The sequence below is a fragment of the Megalops cyprinoides genome, chromosome 18 (genome assembly GCF_013368585.1).
Source record: "Megalops cyprinoides isolate fMegCyp1 chromosome 18, fMegCyp1.pri, whole genome shotgun sequence".
Lineage (NCBI taxonomy): Eukaryota > Metazoa > Chordata > Actinopteri > Elopiformes > Megalopidae > Megalops > Megalops cyprinoides.
In genome coordinates, this window is record NC_050600.1 from 7634761 (window position 1) to 7662590 (window position 27830).

The 27830-nt window shown below is 43.2% G+C and overlaps 1 protein-coding gene across 1 annotated transcript; it reads left to right on the plus strand.

The window, feature by feature from the left end:
• The first annotated feature begins 1383 nt into the window (after positions 1-1383).
• On the plus strand, positions 1384-27544 carry intu (inturned planar cell polarity protein). The gene is made up of 16 exons (XM_036551981.1): positions 1384-1633; positions 4868-5469; positions 6349-6434; positions 15003-15206; positions 18719-18837; positions 19339-19428; positions 19623-19700; positions 20257-20440; positions 21126-21179; positions 21698-21760; positions 22836-23057; positions 23673-24185; positions 24320-24414; positions 25429-25618; positions 26133-26272; positions 26851-27544. The coding sequence occupies exons 1-16, from the start codon at positions 1485-1487 to the stop codon at positions 26960-26962; spliced, it is 2901 nt and encodes a 966-aa protein (XP_036407874.1). The 5' UTR covers positions 1384-1484; the 3' UTR covers positions 26963-27544.
• The last annotated feature ends 286 nt before the right edge of the window (positions 27545-27830 follow it).

A 27830-nucleotide genomic window follows, 5' to 3' on the forward strand; every position in this document is an offset into this window, starting at 1 on the left:
AAAAAGACCTTTAGAGGACTGCAGCTGCAGTTTTCATTCAGGCTGAAAGACGCGAAAGTCCGAAAGATTGATCACGGCATAAGAATGGAATATATAAACATTTAAAGTAATGCTGAATAATGTAAAAGATTGCGCAAGGTACGACTGAGTGGAATTCTTTAAGGCACCGGACTATGGTGAAATGAACTTGGACGTCCTATGGAGCAACTCTTTCAATCTTTAAGAAGCCATGGATTTTAAATCTGTGTAAACTACGCTAAAACATGCTTGTCGGTGAAATCATGGAATATCGATAGCATGTTTAAGAATGTTTAACATTGGCACAGATGGAGGAACCTCCATATCATTTTCTAAGAACTTAGAGGATTTTGATTCAATACGGAGTGTGCTCCTATACAGGTCAGTATAAATCGGTTACTTTGTTTTTATTTCAGTGCCCCATGAAATAATACAATTCTTCTGTTAACATTCCTGAAAGGAAAACTTTGTATTTTGTTTTAAAAAAATCCGTGCAGTTACGGCGCAGTCCGGCAGCTAATGGGAGCTGCATTCTAATGCACGCCGAATGCCTCAGCGGATTTAAAGACCTCGTGCGTAGTCTGTGGAAGAAAAAAAAGAGAAAAAGAACAGATTCGGCTCTAGATTCAAAAACTAAAACCCGTGCCTGTTGATAGAGCTGAAATATCACCGCACAATATGCAGCACATACAACAAATATGACTTTAATTTTATATTTTTCACCTTCTTCGTGAATTATACATATTACTATGCATGCAGACTTTATTATAATCTTCAAGAGTTGCAAATGAAATAAAATGTACATATATTTCGAACTGACTCAATTGCACTGTTTGTGTATTATTGTAATATAATATTTTGCTAGATACATCAATATTGTGCCCAAAGGTTCATATATGATTGGCTACTAGATTTTTCAAAGAAAAAACAGTGATAAATAAAAACTGTGTACCTAAAAACTAGATATCTATCTTAGAATGGAATAAAAAATGTTATTATACGTTATAAATTAGTATAGGCCTATAAGTTATGTTATTATAATAACTCATTAATAATCACAAGACAACGTTATCTAGCCAATTTAATGACGACGATGATGATGACTATTATTATTATCATTGTTTTCATTGTATTGGTAATACTACTGTCGTCGGATAATTATACTTGTCACCATTATCAGCGGGTGTATATTTGTTATAAACTTTGCTTGCTTTGCGATACCTGTGTTTCATCGCTACAGTATCGCTGGTTACAAAGTTAGTTGTTTTCACCCTGCGAACCCAAAGCTTCATTGTTGTCCTGGCAACTGCAAGAACAGCCAACCACATCGACACTATTCGCGTCACATGGTAGAAGGAGAAAGCCCGTATGTAGGCAATATGGCGAAATGCTGTCCAAATTTATAACTGGAAAAACTGTGCTGAAGATAATTACCTGCGCGCGGTTATGCACGTTTAAATGAGAATATGACTTCCAAAGATCCCCACGGACCCCTCGACACTCCTGTGTGCAAGTCCCCGAAACCAAAGCATGTGGAGGACGAGGATGAAGGAGATGCTAACGATACGGTGTCCACGGAATCCTCATCAAGTTACAGCCAGTCCGACTACTCTGAGTAAGACACGATCCACAGCGTTGGCAACGCAGTGAAAAGTTATTGCGGGTAGTTTTTGTTGTAGCTTTAACTTAAAATAACTGTCAATCAGTTATTTATCGTCTATGCTTTTATTTACATAATTATATATTTGACAGGTTTCACGTAAAGCGATACTATCAGTATGTTACTGAACACTATCGGAAATGTTTTCATCACTTATTTTATCACTTATTTGAAAAGCATAGATTTTGACCAACGTAAGCTTCTTAATGTGGTGAACATAAAATAATACGTGCAAAATAAGCAATGTTTATTATTATTATTATTAATAATAATAATAATAATAATTAGGGTAATGTTGTCAGATAAAGGTGCTAGCCTGTATGTTTTGGGAAAGGAGTGAAGTTTGTCCTTTTCCTTCTGTAGTTGTAGAGGAAGATGACTTCCTCGACAACTCGAAGAGACCGTTTGTGTTTAGTATGTCTGTCTTCGTTGCCGACACTCTCTTTCCACTTATAAATTTACCAGATTAATGAATTTAAGTCACCTTCAATCACTGTCTTCATATCTGGTTTGTAGCTCTAGTGAGCTGATCCTACGGAATAGTCAGTCTAATAAACAGACTGTTTATTGACTGTTAGACCTCTAATGAGCACACGCATATAATCAGTAAATATTCTGTAGCAACCTGTAGCCTAGTATCAGATGACACTCTAGGTTCCCAGTCTGATGAGACATATTTCAGGAAAAGTTCAATATTGCCTGGTTTTTGCTCTCCAATGAGGGTAACCAGCCCTCTGTACCACACAATGGAGCCTGGTTGTCCATGCATCTTGGGTGCCAACCACCAGGGGTGTACTGGAGCCAGATCATGGCACACCAGCACTGAAGAACCTTTTTATGTGCCAGATTCTGAGTTTCTAGTATTGTTTTGTGCCAAAAAGTTATATTTTCACATAACACTGCTAGCTTTTTGTTTGCTGGTTTTACAGCAAGGTTTTTGAAATGGCTAGCATTTGTCTGCATGCTATCTTCTAAAGTCAAGGTTAGGTCAAAGTCTTTTACTGTCATTTGCACAGATCACACAGGGTAACTGAGAATTGAAATTCTCGAGGTAGGCTCTGGTAACAGGTAAGGTGGTGGTATGGCACAGTGGTAATTAGTAGGGCTTGTAGCCGAAAAGGTTGCTGGTTTGGTTTCTTCCTCTTGGTGCACTACCATTATACCCTTGGGTACCTTGGTATGTACCCAAGTACATAACAAAAATTGCCACCGTAGATGTCCAGCTGTGTAAGTGGACCATATGTAAAACTGTAACCTGTGTAATTTGCCGTGGATAAGAACGTCTGTTAAATACCAATAACGTAATTTACGTTATCCAGTATACCCTATTTACATGTCTTGGCCTACTGCCTTGACAGAGTCTACCAGCACATCGTGCTGGAATGTTTCTAACACACTGCTTTTTAAAATATTGTTTAGAATACTTGGTTGTAATATCTAGAACTGCGTAAACCAAGAAATGTTGCATGAAGTTCGAATGAAGAATTGTGGAGTGGACTGGTGTGGCATTTTTTTTCTTTTTCCACTAAACCACTGTCTGCAGTTGTATACAACAGGACATACACTGTTATTGTTATTAAGAAAAAGAATAAGATGATTGTAGTTATAATCATCATTACTACGCACTTAGCTGTAAGGGAAACTGAGGCAATCCAGGTTACAGGTACATCACTCATGGGCAGAGTGGCAGAATCTCACCTGGAATTATAACCTGCAACCTTGAGAATACAGGACCAGGTTAACAACCTTCCCACATTACTGCCCTTTTCTCATCCAGGGGTGAGGCTACCAAAATAGGCCCATCATGTTGTGCACACTCACTCGCTGATGCAAGTCTGTCAGGTGACAGTGATGGTGTACAGCAGGAGAGAGAGGTTTTGCAGATATCAGGGTCTCATATATGGATTCAGAGACTGGCTGCAGGGAACAGGATTCCAAACTCGAGGAGAAACTAAAAGCTTTTGGTCGCATTGAATTTACTTCAGAGTAGCAAAGAGGTACCATTGTTTTGTTTTTTTTTTTTGTTTTAGTTCACCCGTTTGCTCAGAGTGGTAGCTGGTCTTGATTTTGAAATTTAAAAGGGAGTTCTTTGATTCACTATACTGTATTTCTCTTGCCAAACCTGTCACATTGTGAAAAGGAGATTAGAATCACATCTGAACCTCTATACATGTGTTTTTCTGAGGTACAGTAAAGTGGTCCTGTACCCTGTATGTTCGATGTTGGAAGCCTGATAGTACAGTTTTGAAGAAGGAGTATCACTGTACAACAGAGAATAAAGAGAGATCACTGCTGTACTGTACTTCATCTCTGTTTTTTTTCAGTGTTTAAGGAAATTTCTGTTTCCAATTTGGAAACTTAACCTTCATAAATAATTATATGCCATTCACCATCTTCAGAGAATTTATGGATGTGGTTTCCAAGAGTCTACCACAGGGGTGGTGTGGCTTAATTTGGAGAAACAAAAATGTCTGGCTGAATAGTTGGTTTTCTTTTTTCGCAAAGCTAGAACATTTTATTTTGGGGGGCGTGTGGGTTTCTCTCTCACTGTCTGCTCCCTCAAAAATACTGCCTCTTTACTTTATGGGGGCATATACTGCTTGCGTTTTTTTTTTTTTCTCTCCTTTAAATGCCACATGAGTCTCAAAAAAGAAAGTTAATGAAAGTCTTTTTTTTTTATTAGTTGTAACTATAACTATTTCATGACCTCATCAAATGAAATACCAATGTAAGTCGTAAACCTTTACACCTTTACATTATGGCTTTAAATCCAGCTCTCATGCAGTGTCTTTGACTGCTCTGTGTGTGCTGATGGAAGAAGGTTACTGCTTCTTTACCCCAGCGGAATGATAAATAAAGAGTATAAATATTCTGAACACAGTGACACGTTAGAGCATGGGTTGGCAGTTCTGTTTTTGAGAGCCAGATGCAGATCCTTTTTTTTGTTTTTTTTTTTACTTTTTTTTTTAATCTGTACCTGTAAATCAGAAACTGATTTAGACTCTGAATGGGTGGTCTGACCTCCCATCCAAATGGAGGTAAGAGCTCAGTGGGCCTCCAACAGTGGGAAAGCCCAGCTGTGCATTACGAAAGTAACTGATTGCCTGCCCTGCTATCCAAAGTAGTTTATGTGTCCTCCATTATGGCTCATCCACAGCACCCTCTGTCTTGTCTCTCTCTGTATGACAGCGACCTAGAGCCAGAATGGCTGGACGACGTCCAGAAGAACGGAGAACTCTTTTATTTGGAACTGAGTGAGGGGGAGGAGGAGGCGGCATTGGCCCATTCCAGCGCCATTCAGGGGCTCACCACCAATCACGTGCGCTTCAGCGACAAGGAGGCGGAGATCATCACCGACAGCGGGAAGCACAAGGAAGGGGGCGGCAAGGTGGAGCCCAAGCTGAAGAAGCTGGCCAAGATCCTGAAGAAAAAGCGTCCCTCACAGCGGCGGACGGACGGGAAAGGGGGATCGGGGTCGGCAGGGGGAGGGGGCGGCGCCCACCCCTCTCACCCCACCTCCATCCTGAAGAACCAGGCGGGGCAGCGTTCTGGGGTCGTGGTCCAGCAGCCGCAGCTGAAGGAGGTGTACGTGTACCTGAACCCCAAAAGGCTGGGGAGCTGCTCACCCCCCCTGGAGAGGGGAGGGCTGCTGGAAGCCCTCGTGGGTGTGGTGCACCGCCCCGCGTGGGGGAAGGGGGAGGGAGATGGTGCGGGGCGGAGAGAGGAGAGGCTCATCATCCATGGGCTGGTGCCCAACAGCCCTGCTATCAAGTGCGCCCAGATCCTAATCGGTGAGTCAGGAATCACACTGCCACACGAACATGACCCATTAATACCACGAGTTTTACTGTTTTCATAGAACTTGATAGAAACTATTTTAACTCAAAAAATATAAACTGTTATTGTGTCTATGTAAACACTTTATGTTCAGGGTTGTACTAAAACATGTACTTGTTGCATGTTTCTTTTATTGTTTAGCCTTTGATGGATTGAAGATTTTTCACCTTTCAGATTCATAAACTGTGCCTGTGCATTTTAACGTTTTTTCATTTAAAATGTTGTGCGCCTGGAATGACTTGTTAGTGTTTTTGTTTGCGGTTGTGGTTGTTTGCGGTTGCTTGCTATCTCTGCTGACACATTAAGTACCCTGTTTGTAAGGCATGTAACCCAAGCACACTTAGAGAGGTTGTCTGAGAAGACCAAAGGAATGCCAACAGAATTAGACCACAAAAAATATCCACATAAGTTAGCAGTTAAACACTGCCTTTCAAGGAACACACTTCCATGCTAGAACAATTACCCTTGTTAAATATCTGAAATAACAAGGGGAGGCAATCTTTGAGAAGGAGATAGGCACTGGCATGTTATGTGCACAAGTGTAAGTAAAGAAAGACCTTTGCTGTGATAGAGGAAAAAACTTTGAAGCTAAATTATACATTGTAGAAAACCAGCATGCAGTTTAACATATATTGAAGACTTTGATTGATGAAGTTTTTGCCTTAGTTGAATGCAGGTGTCCATATTGTTTCATTTTAACTGCCTTATATAATGATATGGCTGGATCCTTCTAAGGTTTAAACAAGATTTTGTTACCATGTTTCCATACAGGAAAGGTTAGTTTGTGGTACACTGTATTTGTGAGGACTGACTCCATCTTCTCACTCACCTAGGTGATGTTCTTGTTGCTGTGGACGATGTGGACGTTACGTCAGAGAACATTGAGAGGGTGCTTTCTTGTATCCCTGGTCCGACACAGGTATGTGTGAGACTAGTCCATTAGGCCAACAAATGAAGCACTTTGTTACTCTCAAACTGCCTCGCTCGATGATCACATGACCAAATAGATGCTTTTTCCTTTTCAAAAAGAAATATCTAATATGAGTTATATAAGTTTATGTGTATATATATTTATATTTTCATAAGTATATACATATATATATATATATATATATATATATATATATATATATATATATATATATTTATTTATATTTATATATTATGTTAATAATAACATTATATGTTATTATTATTTATCAAAAAATATAAATTATATATTTATATTTTTTGATAAATAATAATAACATATAATGTGTATAATGACTTAATGAATAAATAATAATATATTATTTATAAATATGTATTCATTTGTAAGTATATATTTTTGGATGGAGGTTTCAAAGAAATTGAACCTTACTTTTGTAATGTATTTCTCTAAGACCATGCTTACAACAGCTTGAAGTTGTTATACTCATGATGCACTGGTGCATTGGGCTGAAAACATATTCCTTCCGTCCGTCCGTCATGGAGGCTCTAGTTCTGTGAAATTTCCAGAGTAAATCAGTGAAGCATTTCACATCATGAACGAGTTCAGTAACGGGATCATGAGCCCCTGTATCTCATGCACTTTAGTTTGTGTTGCAGCCAGCTCAAGCCCTCCAGATGAACTCGGTTATAAACAACCCACGCTTTTTTTTTTTTTTTTTTGCCCAAATCGTCTACTTGGAAGTGCTAAAAACAAGGTCTCCGCATACACGCAGCCAGCTGAGCATTGCAGAGTAGTAAAAAGACCAAGCTCCTGAGCCACATGTTAAATACGTGGGCTGGCACATCAGCGGTTCCCTCTTTGCCCCAGTTCCTCGGCTCCTCCAGGATGTGTTAAAGACCTCTCAGATCTGGTTTTCGTCTGTGTAATAAACATGCCCCCTTTCATTTTCACTGACTGGTTTCTCCTTTTTAATGACCCGTTGGTGTTTTTCTTTCCATCTAAGATTAACCTGGCACGTTTTATTCACATATGGCTATAGCACCAAGACAAGGTGGCGACCGAGTTAGGCTCTTTTTCTTTGCCTCTTTGCAATATGTGGTGGAAGCAAAAAAGGACTCTGCCGCTGGTGTCTGTCACCAGCTATCTGGACAATACTGTCACACACTTGTTTCTTTTTCTCCTCCTTTATCTGTGAGTTTGTTTCAAAATTAGGCATTTTGGTCCTGCACTTCTCAGACCTTAGTACATTTGCCCTGAGGTCTGAGTGACCTTTAGTGGGAGAGCTGCTGCTCCCTTGTATCAGGAGCCACAGAAAACTCTGAGAAGAGGAAGCTGGGGGCCACAGGAATCCCACAGATATTCTGCATTATGACCACATATATGGCTCTCCCTTCCTTCTGTCTCCCTTGGTTGTTTATCTAAGAGGTTCCGGCTGGGAACATGAGTTTCAGGTTCTGTCCAAGCTGCCGTACTCCGTACGGCAGCGAGTGTTCTGTTTTTGGACCATGCCCCTTTATGAATATTCATAGCCAGACAGAAAATCAACAGGTATAGGTTCAGTAATTTCAGAGGCAGTCCTTTCCCTTGTGAAGTACAGGGAGATAAATAGCTCTCTGTAAACACATGTGTGGCCCAGCTATCACTATAAGGCCAGGTAACATCAGCATTGGGAATGCTGTTGATTCTGAATGAAATACCACAGCCAGAAATTCCCTGCAATATTATTGTTGTGGTCCTGCCAGAACAGGAATAATGAAATCACAAGCTTCAGGAAGTCTTCCTATGTTGTGACCCTCCAAACAAAACCACACATAGGACAGGAGTAAGAAACACTGATATACAGAGGAGGGGTCAAATAAAACCGAAGTAAAAAAAAAAAAGTCATAGCAAGCTACCGATCATCATTTCAAACCTTGAACTACCTAAGTTTCTAAAACTCTTTAGATCAGATCATCTGGTTTCTTTACAACTAATTTTTGCTAATATTAGCTACCTAACTAGTACAATTTAACGTGCACATTACGACTTCACCTGTGAGTTAGTTTACTGCTTGACTAGTTGTACAAACCCTCATAATACTCAATGAGCACGATTTATTTCTCCAGACTCCTCACAGTGTATTTTTTCCCCTCCGCCTGTCTGCAGTGAATTAAATCTAGATACTTTCATTGGAATGAAAGGCCTAGCTAATCGGTGCGTTCACAAATGAGGTATTATGAGTGGAGTACCAGTGCTTCTCCAGTGAGACATGAACAGTGTTTGTGTGTTGACTGGCTGTTGCATGAAACTAATTGCATGAAGTTGGATTGATGTCAACTTTGTGCAGCTTAGTTGCGCTTGATTGCTAGTTAGTTGTCCGGGGTGTTACACAACGCAGTCAAGGGGCAGCTTTGCTGCAAGTGATAAGAGTTGCCGGCAAGTTCCTTTGTGTAACGTCAGCCTAAGTCATGCTAGCTCTGTCCATGAGTTTTGAATTCTAGACAGTGTTTATGCTATTTGAAATTTTACACCTTAAAATTTTTCACTCAGTGTTTTTTACAGAACTGCAAGGTCAAAGTGAGGACTAGAAATGTTGAAACCTTAAGAGAGGAGAGTTGATGATGAAAGCCAGTGGGAGGATGCGAGGATGAGGTGATGCTGAAGGAACACTGTAATTGTAATGCATTGCTATTATTTGTCATTGGACAGAATGCTGCTCATAATGAGAACAACTCTGGGTTTGACCATTTCACCAAGAACTGTAGGTTTGACTGTTGTTTTGTCAGTAATAATACTTTTTTCCAGAATTAAAGTGATATAAGAAGTCATTTAAGTGATTTAATTTTAACAGGATTTAAAGCGCATTTCTTCTTTAAGGGTGACCTTCCATTCTTTCAAAGTGCAGTGTGTGAAAGAATACATTGAAAACAGTTGTCAGGCATTTGTTTTTCCCATTCAGGCTTTATTGTGTAAATTTATTTGGCTTCAGGCATCCACTCTTGAGCCACGGAGCCACAGAGTATGATGTCACACAACAAGGAAAAAAGGGAGAGTGAATTAAAAAAATTCCAAAAAATGTCAACGATACGCATATTTCTGAGAAGTCTGCCGATTCGTCCCTCAGTTCCACCCACAAGTAATCCTCACAGCCACATTTGTAACAGTAATAAGCTCTCTGACTACAAAGTGGTGATTTAACCGGGCATTCTCTGAACCAAATGTTCAACACAATAAGAATAGTCTTTGTGCAGCATTTTGAGGACGCTTCTTCTGCCTGCAGTTAAGAGTATATGCAAGTGAATCACGGCTGACTGACATACCGGTGTTATTTCACATGGATCTGTGTTTTAGATGGTATTCTGTGTCTTTCATTTCACATTTGCTCAGACACGGATCATTGTTTTCTGTCGTTGCTCCGGCCAACAGCCCCTCTGGGTCTTAGCCCCGTGACGCATGAGGTCGTACATTTCACTGTAAATCACGCCAAGATACAAAGACAAAGAGGAGAATTATCTTGGTTTGAATTATTGCCCACCCTCTTTTTTTTTTTGGGGGGGGGGGGGGGGGGTCCTCTGTGTTATATTTCACTTTCATTCATGCTGCTTTCTTGCTATAGTTTCAACCATTGCACCACATCTTCTCAGGTCCTCGCCAAACCCATTTCACTACCAAAAATCCTACATCTCACAGTGGTGGGGATTTTAGAGAGGTTCATATCTGAACTCGTATATCCATTTAGAGATTTGGAAGCCAGCCTTATCCAGAGTGACTTTGCTACAAAGCAAAGGAGAAAAAGTGTATATGAACAACAGCAACAGATAATGACAGACCAAATGAACATGTTTCAGTCCATATGTAATTGTCCGCCTGTGGGTAGCTGGACAGTTTATATCAAAATGAACTTTTTATGTTGAAATGTTTTTTTTTTTAAATAATGCATACTTTTGTTTGAACTAACCATGCAAATTAGAGTACTTTTAAATATGCAGTATTCCTCAGAAACAAACAGCAAACCACTGTCATGCTGCAGCAATTTATACAACAATATGTTTATGGAGAGCGGGTGTGCTTCAATGTTTTTAGCCCCCTTTGTTTTTTCAGAGGGGATTTTAGAGGGTGCACACCTTGTAAGTTTATCAAACAATGACTTTCAAATATTTTCCTGATGAGGGTGGTTTGTGTGGAAAATGGTTTTAGCTAAAGCCATTGTAGCTGGAATCTCAGTCCCACTTGGGAAAGATTTAAACCGAAGATTTACCAAAACGCTTGTTAATGTGGAAAATGGATTCGGATGGAGCCGTTCAGTTAAAAACGTGAGCTAATTTGGAACATGGTTGACGTATGGTCACTGGCGAACAGTCAGAACCCATTTGAGGATACATACATCAGGAAAGATTATCTTCATTAAAGTCCTCATTTGAGGCTGAAATGAATGAAACTACTAACCATGCATTCCGCTGTGCCAGGCTTTCTCATAAAACAGGTTTGTCTTCACATCCTGTCTGTTTTTCTAGTATTTTTAAGCAGCGGTACTTCCCTGTAAACGTTTTCAAACGGCACTGTGTATAAATGCCGTCTCTGTCCCTTTAAATGGCAGGAATATGGTGGTAAACAGAAAGGGAACAAATGGAGCACTTTGGCTGAGTTTGCTCATGCAGAAGCACACAGGCCCTGGTGGTAACAAAGGAGTTGCCAGATGGGAGTGAAGCAAAATGCTGGCTCCTCATGTTTGGGTTGTAACTCTACAGTGACTGCAGGGCAGAAAGCTGTGTTTTCTCCTTCCACTCAATTAATCAATTAAGCAGTTCCAGGCAGGCACTAATTATTTGAGTGTGTAATTACGGTGGGATGTTTTCCTCAGCGCCAGGGCTACGTGTATTTAAAGCTTCTGAATATGTAGAAATACTTTTTTGTGTTATTTTGAATTCTGATGTGGTTCACCATCCAGGCCTGGGTTTCTCTTTCCACAGATACGCAGATGGGAATTCTCTTCATTTCTCTTTGGCCATAAAACATATTTAGTAGGTAACAATCATCACCTTTCTCGTAAAGAAATGTTGTCGCTCTCTGAGAGGTAGCTTTGATCATTTTTTTAAGGCGTCCCACATTCGCCTTCCGTCTGCCTCTACAAAAAAAGGAGGGAAAAAAGGAATTTTAAAATTATAGTGCTGCCAGGAGTGATCCAGTTTGCGGCGGAGAAAAGTCGGACTGTGACGGTAGAGGCTGAAAACCACAGGAAGAGAGCCATTACGCTGTGGCACTGTCAGCGCAGCTGATTAGAAGATGCAACCAGATAGCAAATTACACTCTGGAAAAGTAAGAAATTTGGGGGGGAAAGTGCCCTCCATTTATGCAATCTGCTGTTTCTCAAAATAAAGGATTTGTAAGAGAGTTATTGTGCGTACAATTTTATGTGTTCCGTACGCAGAAACCAGTAAGCAACCCCCCCGGCGGTTTCTGCTATGCGCCTGGGTTTTGTTGGCTTTCATCGAGTCTGGTGGGTTATGGTAGGGTTTGGAGGTCATCCTGATTTTTGTATTGACAGAAAAATAGAACTTTAAAGTTTGCTCGGTGAACAGGGTGCTGTGCAGCTGTAGGGCCTCAGACTGGAACAGAACAGATTAGAATTCAATCTGTAAAAATTGAATACTGTGCGCAGGGCCCACTGTAAACCTTGCTGTCATACCATTGGACTATAGTATAGATTTAGTCCCTCCCAAAGACACACACTGATGCACAGTCACCCACAGTGTATTCAGTATTACTGGTGAAGCAATTTAAGACTTTTTTTGTGAGCTGTGGAGGAATTCATATTGAAGCATGTGTTGGTATTAATTGTCACTGTGTTTTATTCCCTATATAGGGTGGTGCAAGTATGTGGAATGTGCCATTTGAAGTCTAGCAGCCTAAGGTTTGATGGAAACACTGTGTCTGTTATTGCACAGATATAGGTTTCGGTGGTGGACGATAATGTAGCTCTCTCTGTTTCCACTGACTGCTGAAGGCAGCGTGTTTGGTTTTGACATTCTCAGTCTCCCAGGGGGAAACTGTCTGCTCCGATGCCGCCCGTCGTGTCCAGAGCACAGCAAGCCTGTAATCATGTGACTGAGAAAGTCAGCGGTGGAGAGTGACGGCTGAAATCCCCATCGCTGGTAAACCCTCGCTAATAGCAGGCTGCCGTTCCCCTTCCTGGCCAAGATGGCCGCCGGCCGCCTCAGACACGACAGTCTGGGTGCAGGGCGGTGAGTGCTTCTCTGAGCTGTTCGCTGAAAGAATGTGCGAACGGGTGGGGAATGAAAGATGATGGCTCGGCCTCAAAAACAGGGAAATCTTTAAAAGATCTAAAAACCTCTACCATATGCCTGTGTGAGTGTGTGCTGTTTAAAGAACAAGCAGTGTTTCACTGTCAGATTCACCGAAGTGAACAGAATTGAACAAGTTCAGCTGCAGTGAGATGTAGCCTACACACTTCAAAAATGTTTTTGGAATACCATTTTCTGGTCAGTAAACATTTTTGTCTTCTGGATTATGTCTCTCCAATATCAGTAGGTGTCTATTCAGGCATTATGCCGGTTATTCCTTTGAAAAATTTCAGTACCTCAATAATGGGTAAACTACAGCTAAATGGGGCATTTCACAGAGCTGAAAACGTTACCTGGAAGAAGGAATCAGCCTTTGAAAGTGTTGGTTTGACGTGGCAAGACCACACCTACGTATGCCTTAGGGTTTGATTTAAACCGGGGCCCGTGTGGATGTTCCTTACCAGGGTGACTGAGAAATGACCCTGCTCTTTACCTCAGACCTGCGAACAGTGCAAGCCCAGGCCAGAAGTGCGTCAGGACGGCTCGTCCCAGTGGAGTTAGAAAAGCGACTCTGTTCTAGCCACTTTGGCTGTCTGCATGTGTCTGTGTGCAGGCCAGACGCGAATGCTGTGGGGCAGGCCACTCTATTGTAAACATATATAAGCCAGTGGTGTGGAGCCTTGCCCGATGCTGATTTTCTCTTTTTTTTTAATAAGAACTGCGGAATATTTCATTTAAAGTCCATACAGATGAATACACTAACTACTCATTACGTTTTTTTCCTGTGTATTCAGTTTTGGATGAGATCTGACCCATGGAACCCTTTATTAAGTCCACTTCATGGTTTGTTTTGGTCGTTAAAGTAACGTTTTTCTTTGTGATGGAAATGATTGAAAGCTTAGGCATTTCTGACCTGACTGCATCATCAAGAGTTGTGTCAGACCGCCACAGGGCTTGATCGTCCTGTCACAAGTTTAAAATTAGACTCTTGGTAGTGCCGCCACAACCAGGGGTAGACTAAGCAGCACAGGCAGCGTCAGCATTGTGCTGTTTCCTGTTCCTGAGTGATTCTGCGCTGGTCACAAATGGCTCCATCGTGACCTAGCCGCCTGCAGGTGGACGCACAATCGTTCTCGTGGGTGCCGTGGGCTGTGTTGGTTGGCGGTTGAGACTGCTGCCAGGATGCTGTATAGCTGTGCTTTACAGAAGTAATATCACCCTTTCAGACACATCTGGTTTCTGTTTCTGATTTACCTCAATTAACGTCAGCGAGGGCCTCTAGGCGGTGCCACATGTGTTGACAGTGTACGTTTCAGGATAGATTTTGCATGCGTTCATGTGTGTCTATGTGCGTGCTTGTGTGCGTGTGTGTGTGTGTCTTTGGGTGTGTGTGTCTGTGTGTATGTCTGTGTGTGTGTGTGTGTGTGTGCGTGCATGCACGTGTTCATTTGTGTAAAATAAGACATGATGCTGTAGTGTTCTCTTACCGCTAATTTGGGCCTGTGCAGTCTGGTCTTTGTGCAGATTAATGTTACTTGACCACTGGAGTGCTGAAACCAGGCCTTGGCCCAAGCACTGTGCTTCCTCAGTCTCATCTCAGTTTCCTTCCTGAGTCACACATGTGACTTTTTTCCTCTCTGTTGCATGCTACATATGTTTATTTTTATCCATTGCTCCCCCTTTCTTAAGCACTGAGCCAGCCCATGAAATAAAAGGCACATGAGGAGAATCATAACACCTTAGAGGCTTGCAGCAGGGTAAATGTTGCTCATGTAAACAGCGAATGGTTTAGTTTGGTGATTCTGCTGACTGTATACAGGGTGTGTATGGAGATTGGCAGTACCTGCTGGCTTTTACCCCACAGCTGCTCATCTGGATTGGTGGTGAGGCCGAAATAGTCTTGAAGACAGTGTTTCCAAGGTATTCAGCACCAGATCATTTTGTGCATTCGGTGTGGCCATCTTTGACCATGTACCTTTAGTTTGCATCATATGTGTGAACATGAACATAGAGTGTATAGGTGCAGTGATATTACAGAGGGTCTCTCTCCATGAGGTTCTCATTGCCAGGTACAGTATGGAGTGGCGTGGTTGGGTGAGGTTATGATCATGACCTTACCCTTCATTGGTTGCCTAACTGATAGGCTTCTACAGGCAGAGTTACTTTACTTGCTCACTAGTACTACATCTGGGAATTGAACCTGCAAAGCTGGGACCCTTACCCATAATGCCCATCACTGCCGCTCTGATGTGTTGGTCATGTCCCTCTCGCCCAGGTGAAGCTGACGTTGGAGACGGCTTCCGTGGGGGACGGTCTGAACCCCGCGCCCCCCAGCGGGAGGCCCTCCCCTCCGGTCAGTCAGCTGGTCAAGCTCCTCTGGGGGGAGGACACTGTGGAGCTGCAGATGTCCATCGGCCACATCCCGCACATTGTCATGTACCTGACCCTCCGGCTGGACTCCGAGTCATCCCGAGAAGACGTGAGTCTGCCCCTTCGGCTTCCGCTTCTCTTAGGCCCTGGTGCAGTTACAAGGCACCCTTCTTGATGACGTCTACAATGGTCCTTGTTTTAAGGGAACTGTGAAATGATGGATAGTGTTTGTATGGTTAATGTTTCCTGCCGTGTGCTCAGCTCTGTTAAGTGACGTGAACCAGAAAAGTCCTGCGCGGTATAGCACAGACTTCTGTTTATACAGAGTGTCCTTCATATTTATTCAATCCCCAAATACATGCTGTGAAAGGAAAAATGTACACGTTGGATCATTTGCTTGCTTAAAATAATTTTAATTCTTTTTTAATCTTAGTATTGTTACAAAGGGCAAAGTCGTATTGCTCATAAATAACGGATTTTTGTTTTCCAGAAAAGTCAAGGGCCACATTTATTTGCATCCTTGTAATTAGTATTTTCTAAATCATCTCCTGGTGTGGATTACACTGACAAGATGCTTCCTGTTGTGTTTTATGGGGCCCTGGTAGTGGCAGTTTTGATTGTTTCCCTTTGCAGAAATGCTCTAGGGCCTTCAGATTTTGGTTTTTGTTTGTGAACTGCTTTGAGTCCAAACCAAACGTTCAAATGACTCGAGGGCTGAGATGAAGATCATTTATTTTCTAAAAACATTTATTTTGTGTTCAGTTAATTGTTTCTTTGTAGAATTGGATGAATACTATGGATCACTGTCAAGCAGGCAGCAGTTTGGCATAGTGGTAAAGAACCAAAAGGTCGCTGGTTCGATCCCCTGCTGGGGCACTGCTGTTGTACCCTTGGGCATGGCTGCCAAGTGGCTCAGTCAGTTAAGGCACACATTACAAGTTCAGACTGAGCCCTACATCCCACAACATCAGAAGCTCGAGCCTGGGCCATGTCATAACCCAACAATGAGTAGGAGTCCACAGTGGCAGAACATTATTGACAACGTTCCGTAGGAGGTTGGGTGGCCTACGACAGCAAGGATCCCCACAGAGGGTGAGAGGTGAGGTGTGCCAAATTCACAATTAGCCAAATGCACAACGCCAGGGTAGAAAGGAGGAGAAATAAAAATGAATGAATAAAGGAATCTAGATTGTATCCAGGCACGGCTGTCTTCCCTTCACTGACAGAAGCTGCAGTTTACTGGAGGTAAGGTTTGAATTGCAGGTGAAAAGTTCTGTTATAAGTAGTTTTTGACAGAGCACAGAAGGTTTGGAGAGCGACCAGTTTGGAAAGCTTCCAAGGTTACAGTGTATTTATAACTGGAGTTTAAAAAAGGAACCAATGGAAAAAAAAAACCTCTTGAATAATTTAATGCGTGGTAATGCATTTCCATTAGCTACAGGAAACCTGTAAATACAGGAGCTGAGTATAACTGCATATCATCCATTTCATTGAGTCCAATTAATACATGAATGATTTAAAAGCATTCCGCTCTTGGGTGCAAATCAAGTCACCACATGCCAGCCCACGAAATGGCTTTGAATTGGAGCTTCAGTGTAATTTAATTTACAGTAAAGTGTTCTTCAGCAGCTCCTTTTCCTGGGCATGGCGAGAGACCCACACGTTTAAGGACTTTGTCGTTGTTGATTTATTTCCTGTGTTAATACGAATTTTATTTTTCACGAACCTCTGCCCTTTTTTTCCTGCCCTTTATTCTGCTCTCAGAGCCAGCCCTCTGTTATAGGTTACAGACCCAGGAAGGCTAGCCAAAGCCGCACATTATAAGTAGCCTGTACAACTGTTCCCTTTGAACGAAAGCTTTCATTTTCAAATGACAGCTTTCCTTACCATCTTATTTTGACTTTGATTTGGATTTTAGACAGTAAATCATGTTGTGAAGAAAGGATTAGGGACTATAGGCTAAGAGTTTCCTGTCTGTGCGTGTACTGTACAAGTCCATAAAGGAGTTAGTGGCTTGGTGGGTGGCTTCAATGGGTGTGTGAGTGAGTGAGTATGTGAATGGTCTTTGCCAAATCCCCAAAATGTCCTTCATAAACCCTGTTTCAGTAGCACTATTTTTATTTTGTACATACATTCAAGAACTTTTTTTTTTTTGTTAAGATTGTTATTTTCTGTGTTACACTGCAGTGGTCAAGTGAACAGGAAGTTCAAGGTTTTCCAATACCGCTGTAACTGGATGACAGTATATTCAATGTAATCCGGTTCTATTTCATATATAGGAATGTGATTAAGTAGGAGATAGAAGAAAATGTAATCAATGCATGGACATCTGTGTTTGAGTTCAAAACCTCAGTGACATTTCATAAAATATGTTTTTCATTTTTGGAGATATTTTGCAGGTATACTCCATATATTGCATTCACCATGATGTCAGGAATATTAAAAACAGGGATGTTCTTTAAAATCAACTGACATTTACCCAGGAAACATTAACCAGGCTTGTCTTGTGGCAGCAGTATACTCCATTGCGAATATATTTACCTACATATTTATATTTATTTCTTTACTGGTAAACATAAGATCATCATGACTTTAGTGCATATGACCTTTATTTCTTGTGTGTCAGTAGTGTAAAATGATCTAAACTTGAATGTTAGGGGCATCTCAGTGCATCTCCATAAAATAATGTGGTCCCTGTAAGATTCATTTTTTTAAATGCAGCTAATGTGAGTTTACATGAGCCCACTTCGGGATCGTCTGAGCTAGACACATGATGAAGGAATGCTTTTAAATTATAGCTGGTTACCCGCTCAGAAACAGTCCGCACTGAGCTTGCAAGGACAGCCAAGTCCCAACATGTTGCGTGTTCTGCGGAGAGACTCGTGCTGAAAACCAGCGAAATCGGACACTCTGCTGTCATCAGATTTTCTGAAACCAGAGAACTCTCGATTCTGTGGAAATTTTAAAACAACAACCCGCAAGTGTTGAAAATGTCTCTGAAGACCAGAGATCGGGGGGAACAACTTACATACACTCCTCTATCAAAGATCATTTTTGTTATTATCTGTAGTATTCTGCAGCCACAGAAACAGCAGGATTAAGCTATTCGGTAACAGAGTGAAATAAGTCTTGGTTTGTGTAAGTGTGTGGAGTGCAGATCACATACTTCTGCTGTAGCTGAAGCTCTGGCTGTGAACTGTTTCTTTTTCCAGATTAGTAAGTGTTCATATTCAGAACTGGGACACTCTGCTCACGGGGCCAGTGTTCAAATCCAGGAATCCCCATGAGCCCTGATACAGATACTGTGCATTTTACTGTGTGAACGGGGTCTGTGTTAATTTCAGGCAGAGTAATAATCCCTGTTTAAGAGTGTCAGTCAGTTTTTATTTGCAATGAGATGAGAAGCAGTTTCTGCATCCAGGTTCACAAACTCCCGTTCATAGCTGTAAGTGTGTAGCCCTGGCCCTGGGTAATGTAGGATTTTAGATTAGACCAGTAGCAGAGGGGTTCTGGGTGAGTTGAAGGTACTGACAGTTAATCACAAAGCATATTTGAATTTGAATGAATCCTCTCCCCATCTCTCTGTCTCTCTCTCCCCTCTGACTGTCTGTATGACTGCAGCAGGAGATTCTATACCAGTACCCCGTGTCTGAGGCCTCCAGCCAGCTGAAGGGAGTGAGGGGCATATTCCTCACTCTGTGTGACATGCTGGAGAATGTCACCGGAGGGCAGATCATCAGGTAGGGATCGGGGTCCGGTGTGTTAGCCAGCGTGGCAGTCGGTGATTTTATCTCCACAGGTGATGTTGCACACTTGGGGGTCTGGATGGCCACTGTTCTGCAGGGCATCTCAAACCTCAAGTCAGTTTACACCTCACTGTAATCTCAGAATAATTTTCTCTCTATACATTCTCTGTTTATTAAATATCACATTAATATGACACTACTGTTTTATGTTTTTTTTCTTACATCATACAGTTTCTTACATCTATACAGTGTGCTGGTGGTTTAGTTTCTTAACAAAGGTCCTACTCAGTAGTGCTACTGAGAAGGAAATTATTCTCCCACACTGTAGAGAACAATAAAATCTATTCTATTCTGTTCTGTTCTAATCAGGGAGGAGATGTTGAATTGGACAGGTCAGTTATTATATTCAGGTGGTTAAGTGCTCTGTTGTAAGCTCCTCAGCAGCTTCATTATGACTTACAATTGTGTCATCAGTTTCTCTCATCTACTTTCTAGTTCCTCCCTGCTGCTCAGCAAACACCTGGTCCATGTGGGCTACTGGAAGGAAGGGGACAACCTTCTGGTCATTGGTTTGCCTGCAGAAAGGTGCTGGGACTTATTGGGTGCTTGTACCTAAACATGCTCAGTGAACATAGTAGCAGTAGTAAATTCAGAAACATAGTTGCCTAACCATCTGCCAAAATGTGAAGAGCTTAAAAATGACCCATTTCATAGCAGTATTTTAGCTAGCTAGGTGGGCTACGTTTTGGGTTTGACACTGGTGTGTGTGCCTGTTTCAGGGTTCCACTCCTTCATTTGAAAACTGTTGTTGGGGGTGTCGTGCGGACTCTGAGGGTGATGTACGGCTCCTTAGACAGGTTGGTTTTCCCTCTGCTGATTACAGTAATAGATTAACTACGTTATTTTCCCTGCTGCAGAGTTTGCTTTGACATTCATGGAAATTTGCGAAAACTCTCATTTATAAAATCAAGTGATTTGATTTTCTCGGTATGGATGTGTTTTTACAGTCATTATAATCATTTATTAACTTAGACCTTACAGCCAGACAGGCTGATGCTGCTATTTTGTCATGTTATACCAGACAGGGGTTGGCTAGGGCAGTGTTTCTCAGTCCTGCTCCTGGAGGCCCCCTGTCCTGCATATCTTCTATCTCTCCTTGCTCCAAACACACCTGATTGAAATTAGTGTGATTAACATGCTCTCATCAGGTGTGCTCAGCTAATCAAAAGTGCCACTGATGAGTTCATTCAGGTTGGCAGAGCAGGGAAAGATGGAAAACGTGCGGAGCAGGGGGGCCCCCAGGAGCAGGATTGAGAATCAGTGGGCTAGGGCAAGTCAAGTAAAGCGCACCACTGCAGCACCGGGTTTCTGGATCCAGGGTCGGGTGCTCTGACCAGCGCTCTCTCTCCACAGTGCCTTCTGTGATGCGGATAACGCCCCAAGGCTGGACCACTTCTTCTGCCTGTTCTTCCAGCAGCTGATCCAACCCTCGAGGCTGAGTGACAGCCCCGGGGCGCCACCCCCTGATGTCTCTGGCACACTCTTCCTGGACGGGCTTCCTGCTGTGCGCTGGCTAACCCTTCCCCCAGAAACAAAGGTGACAGCTCTGCCCAGCCTGCTCCCTTCCTCCAGCATCCCAGTACCTTTTGTCTCTGACATTCTCTTTAAAAATTTAATATCTATAAAATGTCTTAGAAAGGAGAGCAGAGAGAACAAAGGCAGCTCAAGTAGCTCTTAACATCCAGATGCAGTAGGTTTAAGATTATTAAGTTTATTTTATTTTAGTATTATTTTCTATGTATGTGAATTGCCTTCACTGTGCTTATTGCTGCTGTCTACCCTGAACCTTGCTGTTTATTTCACTAGAGAAAAGTTGTCCTCAAACAAATAATTTCATTTTGGTGCTGCCACCTGCTGTTTGACTAATGCAAATTTAGAAAATGTCTCACTGTAGAGAGTTCTGAGCTGTAGAAATGAACAGTTCTCTAGAACAGGAGGGCATGACTGTGAGAAGAAGTCACTTTTTTCCACTTATAGTGCCTGACCCCAAGGGCAGACAGCAAAGTGAAACTGAAAAACAGGAGCGCAATACCTGAGTAAGATATTTACAAATGCTTTCATGTCCGTAGTTACAAAACTGTAATCGGGTTCTGTATGACCAAAGTTTTTATTTAATCATGTTGATTATATTAGCTGATGAAAACTGAGTCCCTATGGCAGCGGCATGAAGTGTTGTATTGGTTGTGTGTCATGTTCTGTGTTAATTCCTGTTCTTTTCATAGGTTGAAATTGACACAATTCTCTCCGATTTTGAGTCGTCGGATTTTGGAGAAATGGTAAGTTTCTAGTTTCCTCTCCTTCCTTCCTCTTCCCTATACTTGCTCATTTGAAGAAACAGTCCTTTACCTAAAAGGAAAACTTACATCTAAATCTTCATGTGCTGCCCATACCATTCTTGTGAGCAGAAATGACTGATTGTCAGCATGTTTCCCACTCTTCTGAAACAGCAAATGAAGATGATTAATATTTTTACATTCCTGGAGATTTGTATTTTATGATCTATGGTTCTTGTGTGTATACATGGTAAGCTGTATTGGTTAAATTATTAATTAAAGTACCCAGACAGATTGAACATGCTTTCATAAAGAAGAGAGGGGTGGCAGACCTCTCAGGTTGCTCTGTGGAGAGTCTCCTCTAAATGATTAATACTTGGCATTCTCTGAGAAATAATTAAGATGAGGGGATGTCACCCACATTTGTCTCCTGCTGTGTACTAAGTGCCTGGCTCATGCCGTCCAATCAAGCTAATGGCCTGCCTCTCTCTCTAAACCCCCCAAACCCCCCCCCCCGGCAGTCAGAAGATTTCTTCGGCATGCGCCGGCTGTATGTCACCTTGGGCTCCTGTCTGTTCTACAAGGTGAGTCCCACACCTGTCACACACCTGTCTAGCAGCCCCGCCCACACATTATGGAAGCTGCACACTCCTCAGAAAGACACAAAGGAGAGACGTGAGGATGGGTTTTGGGGCTGTTTGTGAAGGGAATGGGAGAGAGGCAAAGCATCTTTTCATTCTCCAGTTGCACACCGTCGCTGAACAAATTGAACTGAAATATTAATGATGTGGCATGTTGTGCCTCTCACCTGGAGTTCAGCCGGAGGCTTACAATAGGGAGCAGCCAGACAAGCATTTTCAGTGCTACAGAACACTACTTCTTCATTATTTTAGTTGTAGTGACAATAGTATGAGTGTATTATCAACAGACTGTCTTTCCTGGGGTCAGGGAATAGTTTTTACTCATGGCTCTGAATGAAAGCTTCTTTGAAACGCTGTATACATACAACTGAAAGTCATTGCTGTTATGTAGTTTTCTGTTAATACTGTAATGTAATAGACTGTATACTGGAAAAAACAGCATTTATTATATAAAGAAAATTCCACACAAGTGGCCATAATTGATGTGCTTCATAACAAGATTTTGTGCTGTCATATTTTGAAAACATTTTCCTCATTTTGGATTTCATATTTTGCCATATATTTACATGTGAACAATGAAACAGACAGGTTTAACAAGGCGTACCTTTGGCAGGTTGTGCTCACTGTCCCTTTTCACTGTCTGCTTTACTCCTGTGAAACCCTTATTCACAGCTATTTAAAAATACATTGTTTTACAATCTATGTAATTTAAGGTTCAGACCAAATCCAGCATCTCGCTCACCCTCACATCACAGACTGCAAGCCAGCGCAGTAAAAGCTTTTTTTACGAGTCGAAGAGACAAACAACTTAAGGAATGAGCATTTAGCCTCAGCTCTGTGGCTTTTCTGGAGAAACGCTTTATGGCTCAGGGACTGTACCTGATTTCCTCCACTCAGAAAGGAAAGGTGTATAACGTATAACGTTAAAAAAAAAGAATATGAAAATTATTAGGACCGTAATCTCGCAGCGGAGAGGCTACATGTCACTTGTGTGTTTGCGTGTGTTTCTGTGTTTCAGGGCTACCTGATAGCGAATCACCTTCCGAAGGAGGACCTGCTGGACGTGTCTCTGTACTGCCAGCACTACTGCCTCCTGCCCCTGGCCTCCGAGCAGCGCATCGGTCAGCTCGTCATCTGGAGGGAGGTGTTCCCCCAGCGCCACGCCCAATCCGCCTCCAAGACCACGGGGTGGGGCTACTGTGAGCCCCAGGGCCGCTACTTCCTCCTCATCGTGGGGCTGGTAGGACTACAGGCACCCCACACGCCCCATCGTTATTGGGGATGTGGGAGATTTACCCATAATGCCTATGAAATGTACTTGTTTGGGACTGCTGTACAGTAACTGCCACATCATTCCACACATATTCATTATTCACCAAACACTTGTGAGCGCTTACTGGACTTTTATGAGCAAGCGTAATGACATAGACGGCCTCACCTGTGGGTGACGGGGATTATAAAATGCAAATGTAAGTCTAAAAGCAGCAAAGATGTTGGCCCCTGAAGGCATGCCCCTTTAGCTGGCAAGTTCTGCAGCCAGTAGTCATAAGAGATCTCAGCTCACTCCTGACTTGGCTTGCCAAGCCTGTAATATAAACCGCAGGAAAATGGAATAACAAGATGAAGTCAGACTGCAGAAATGTTTGTTCAAAAACAATGAATTACAAAGCAAAAAAGAGATTGTTTTAAATATTAGCTAGTTAAGATACAGTACCAATGCTGACCACTGTTCAGCAATAGCACCCTGCACCTTCACACAGCAGAAAGTGTTGCCCAACCCTTACTGAATATTGTAATGATATGGTGCTCAGCTCCATCTCGCTGTCTGACTGTCTCTGTCCTGTTGCCTCCACAGAGGCACTTCATGCAGTGTGTACTGCTGGAGGCAGGGGGCTGTGCAGCGCCCGTGCTGGGGGTCCAGGGGCCGGACTGCGTGTACGTGGACCAGGTGAAGGCCACGCTGCTGCAGCTCGAGGGGCTCGGCAGTGGCATCGAAGAGCGTCTGGCCATGCCCCCCACCCCCTGCCTCTCCTGTGCCGATTGGTTCCTTCCCTCAGCCCGTGACCGGCTGGATAGCATCACCAGCTCGCCCATCTTCAGCAAGCTGGCGGGCAACGTCAAGGCCCCCTCGCCCACCGGGAGGCGGAGCCTGTTCGGGGACGCCGCCTCCTCGCTCCGCACGCGCCGGCCCAGCCCCCAGCGCAGCCTATCGGACAGCGGCAGCGAGGGGCAGGGGGACGGGCTCTCCTTCGTCCCGGGCCTCAGCCCCCACTCCACTCCCGACCCGTCCAGGAAGCTGGGGGGACGCAAGGACTCCCTGGGGTCCGGGGGCTCTGATGGCAGTGGGGGCAGTGGGAGCCTCTTCAAGGTAATGCCCCCCCCGCTTCCTGCTTTCATCTTCTATGCATTGTTAATCATAATTGTAAGTCAAAATGTTTAGGAGCTTGTCCCTGATGTCTGGCTTCAGCAGTTGGTCTCACAGGTTTCCTTGTGTTTGAGTAGATCCCCAGGAAGAAGCACCCCAACCCTTTCTACCTGGGCACCTTGAAGAAGAGCCTGACGGAGAGAGAGACCGAGGAGATGTACAACACTATGAAGTGAGTGGGATCAGTATCAGATAAAAAAAAATGGCTCACTCCTGACTCCTCAGCAATCACAGATCGGTGCTCAGTGTGTGGTTATTGATGTTGCACAATGTCCCAGATCAGTAATGCTTTTAGGGGGGGCACTGACGGAGTATTTTGGAAAGCAACCCTAGTGTTCTTCTTGTCAAAACTGCACATGGGGGGAGATTTTGGAAGTAAGTCGCTGGTATAGTGAGGTCCAGAGACTATTAACACTACATTCCTATTATCCTCTGTACTTCTGTTGTGAGGTTCTGATCGGTAAAAGGTTCCGGTGCTGTCCACCGTGCTACAGAGCCAGTCTAAGAACCTCTCTGTAATCTCTGGTTGCTGTGCTGGTTATGGATGTTCTTTCTCTTACTGTGTCCCTGAATGAATATTCATACAGACTTAGCAAATGAGCAAATGAGAACACCTCAAGCTTCAACACTGGCAGATGTTCAGTGTTAAGCAATTGAAGCTGAATGTCTGTTTAGTATGTCCTTCAGTCAGGCTTCCCTCCAAAGAAATGTGAATGAAACCTTTTCTGACTGGGATGTTGTTAGAAACCCAGGGTTAAGGCTGTGAAGCTTCTGTTGCCATCTGTTGTGCCATCTCAGATAGATCATAGCTCAAGATGTCTCAGAAATGATGAGATGTCTCTTATCCAGGGACAGTTGCAGAGCAAGGTTACCTGGCAAGAAGGTTAGTTTCAAAATGAAAGCAATGGGCTATTGGTCTTTTGGGCTTTTGGATTTGTGGTCTTTGGTTATTACTATATTACTAGTGGAGCAAAGTGATATGGTAAAACCTTAGGCTAGTTATCACCAGTCAGGATCATGTAGTTTGTACAGGTTGAACATGTTCTGCACCTACTTTTTGCAGTAACCATGTGGTCACAAATCCTTGATGAAATAAAAAAAACACCCTTTCTGCTGCAGTTCAATAAGAGAGACTTCACACTTCACCTCCCTTTGAGAGCGTCTGACGTCCCCTCTCCCCCTGCAGGCTGACGTCGGGGGCGGAGAACACGCTCTTCCACTACGTGTGCATGGAGACGGTCCAGGGGATCTTCATCGCCCCGACGCACCGGGAGGTGTCCCAGCTCAGCGGCTCCATCCACCCGCAGCTCATCCGCAACTTCCATCACTGCTGCCTGTCCATCCGGGCCGCCTTCCAGCAGAGCCTGCCGCCCAGGGTGAGCTCTCCGCCCCCACCTGCGCCCGCGGCGTCTCGTGAGGGTGCGCGGTGTAGCCTGCAGCAGGCTGCGGAGACTCTGTCAGCCACCCACTGCGCTCTCTCAGGACAGCTGGGCTCTGTGCTGGAGTACATCAGGAAGGAGCCACTCCCAGCACCAGTTCAGACCAGCTACGCTAGACCAAGCTGTGTAATGTTACACTGTGTTTGGTCTGAGTAGGGACAACATGTTGTGAGTGTAGAGTTTACTGGCTGGAACAGCCTGTTCCTCGCCTGCTGACTCTCGCCACGTGCATGCATGCGTGTGTTTGTCTTTGTGTGTGTGTGTGTGTGTGTGTGTGTGCGTGTGTGCGTGCGTGCGTGTGTGCATTCACTTGGGAGTTCTGACCAAAGCTGTAGATGAGGCCTGCAGATTGGTAACCCATGTGTGCATGTGCGAGAGAGAGAGAGAGAGAGAGATCTAGATCCATGCAAATCCATGGTATCACCTGTGCCGTGTCTTTATCTGTGTCCAGGAGAAGCGCGGTGTGGACGGGCCTCAGGGAACCCGTGGGCTTGGCCCAGTGAAAGAGCATGGGGTTCTGTTTCAGTGCAAACCCGAGAACTGGACCGACCAGAAGAAGCCTGCCCCCACTATGACCTACTGGGTCATCGGGTATGTGGTTCTGAAAAGGAACACTGTAGTAGTAATAATAATAATGTCACCTGTAGTTTATGGGTCTGAGCTCTGTGGGGTAATAACTGTTGACTCATGGACTGTCGAGTGCTGTTGGTTTTGGGAGAGCTCCCAGTCTGAGAGAGGTGAAGGGGAGTGTTTCTTAACAGGAATAGCCTGTGTGAGAGACACCGCAGCTGTTCCTCCAGGAACAATCTATCCAGGGGAAAAAATGAGCAGTCAGGTAGAGAGAAGGCAGATTACAAACAGCTGTGACTTAGTTAGCGATTATCGATGTAGCACAATACAGTTTAATGCATACATATTTAATACCAAAAAAGGGTCAAATACATTGAATTTATTATTACTGTTATTTATTTGGCGTGTGCTCTTATCCAGATAGACCAAAAGAGCATTTGAAAATACCGTTTGGAAAATTAAGAGCAAGCGAGTGCATGACAGCCTGTAACATCTAAAAGGCAAAAAGGAGCCATGTCTTATCCAAGTATAACACAGATCCCTTAGTGTGACATGATAGAAAAACTCTGCTGATTTAGAATTTTCCTTTGTTGTTTCAGGCGGATGCTTCTAGAACCTGTCCCTCAGGAATTCTACGTGTGTTTCCATGATTCTGTGGCAGAGGTCCCTGTGGAGATGGCCTTCAGGCTGTCTTTTGGCCTGACCTTGTGAGGGAGACATTTCTGAGGAGAGGCACAGGGAACCTCAGAGGATAACACTAACTACCAACAATACTTCCATCAGCAGTGAAGGGCAGCTGTTGTCCTCAAGGTCACCTGTTTTGATTTGTCCTCAGGACCTTGTAATTTGGATGTAGTTTCAATGATTGACCAGGAACCTTAAATGCCTAAGCCATTAAGGATGGGTACTTATGACAGTAAGACTGTCACCCTCCAGGATTAAGCTTGTTCACCACTTACCAGTAGTCTTCTGTAGATTCTCTTTAAAAGGCAGGTTGGTTATCTCTTACCTCATTGTAACACACACTAGCTCCCCTGATTGGCTCAATCCCCCCGTATAATGTACCTAGTTTAGTTTGAGGCAAGCGTTTTCTGTGAATGAAGAGAAAAACTGGCCTACACATGGACTAGAACAGGAGCTGATTGAGTTACGAAACCTGTCCTTTTAAGCCATTTTTGTGCGATGCCCACATAGTAATGGACCATATTTATAACTTCTCCCATTTACACCTGACCAAATGACTGAAAAATGACTGTTCTTGCCTGCTTTGTCCTGGTCCACATTGACATGGCATCCGCCTTAATTGAAATTATTCCGTTTCATGGAGAAAGTAAAACCATTTATGTGCTATTTAAGATGTACAGTATTTTGTGAAGAAATATGTATATATTTTTGGGTTTTGTATGGAACTTGAATCATTTGTATATGGCACATTGTGACCAGTGTAAATAAAATCAATTTAGGTCCATTGTCATCTTCATGTAACGTGAGAATATGTTGGAAGGCCAGAAAAGTATAGAATATATGCTGGCATTTTAAAATGCCATAATTGGCTACCCAGAGTTCAGGTATTTCCTTT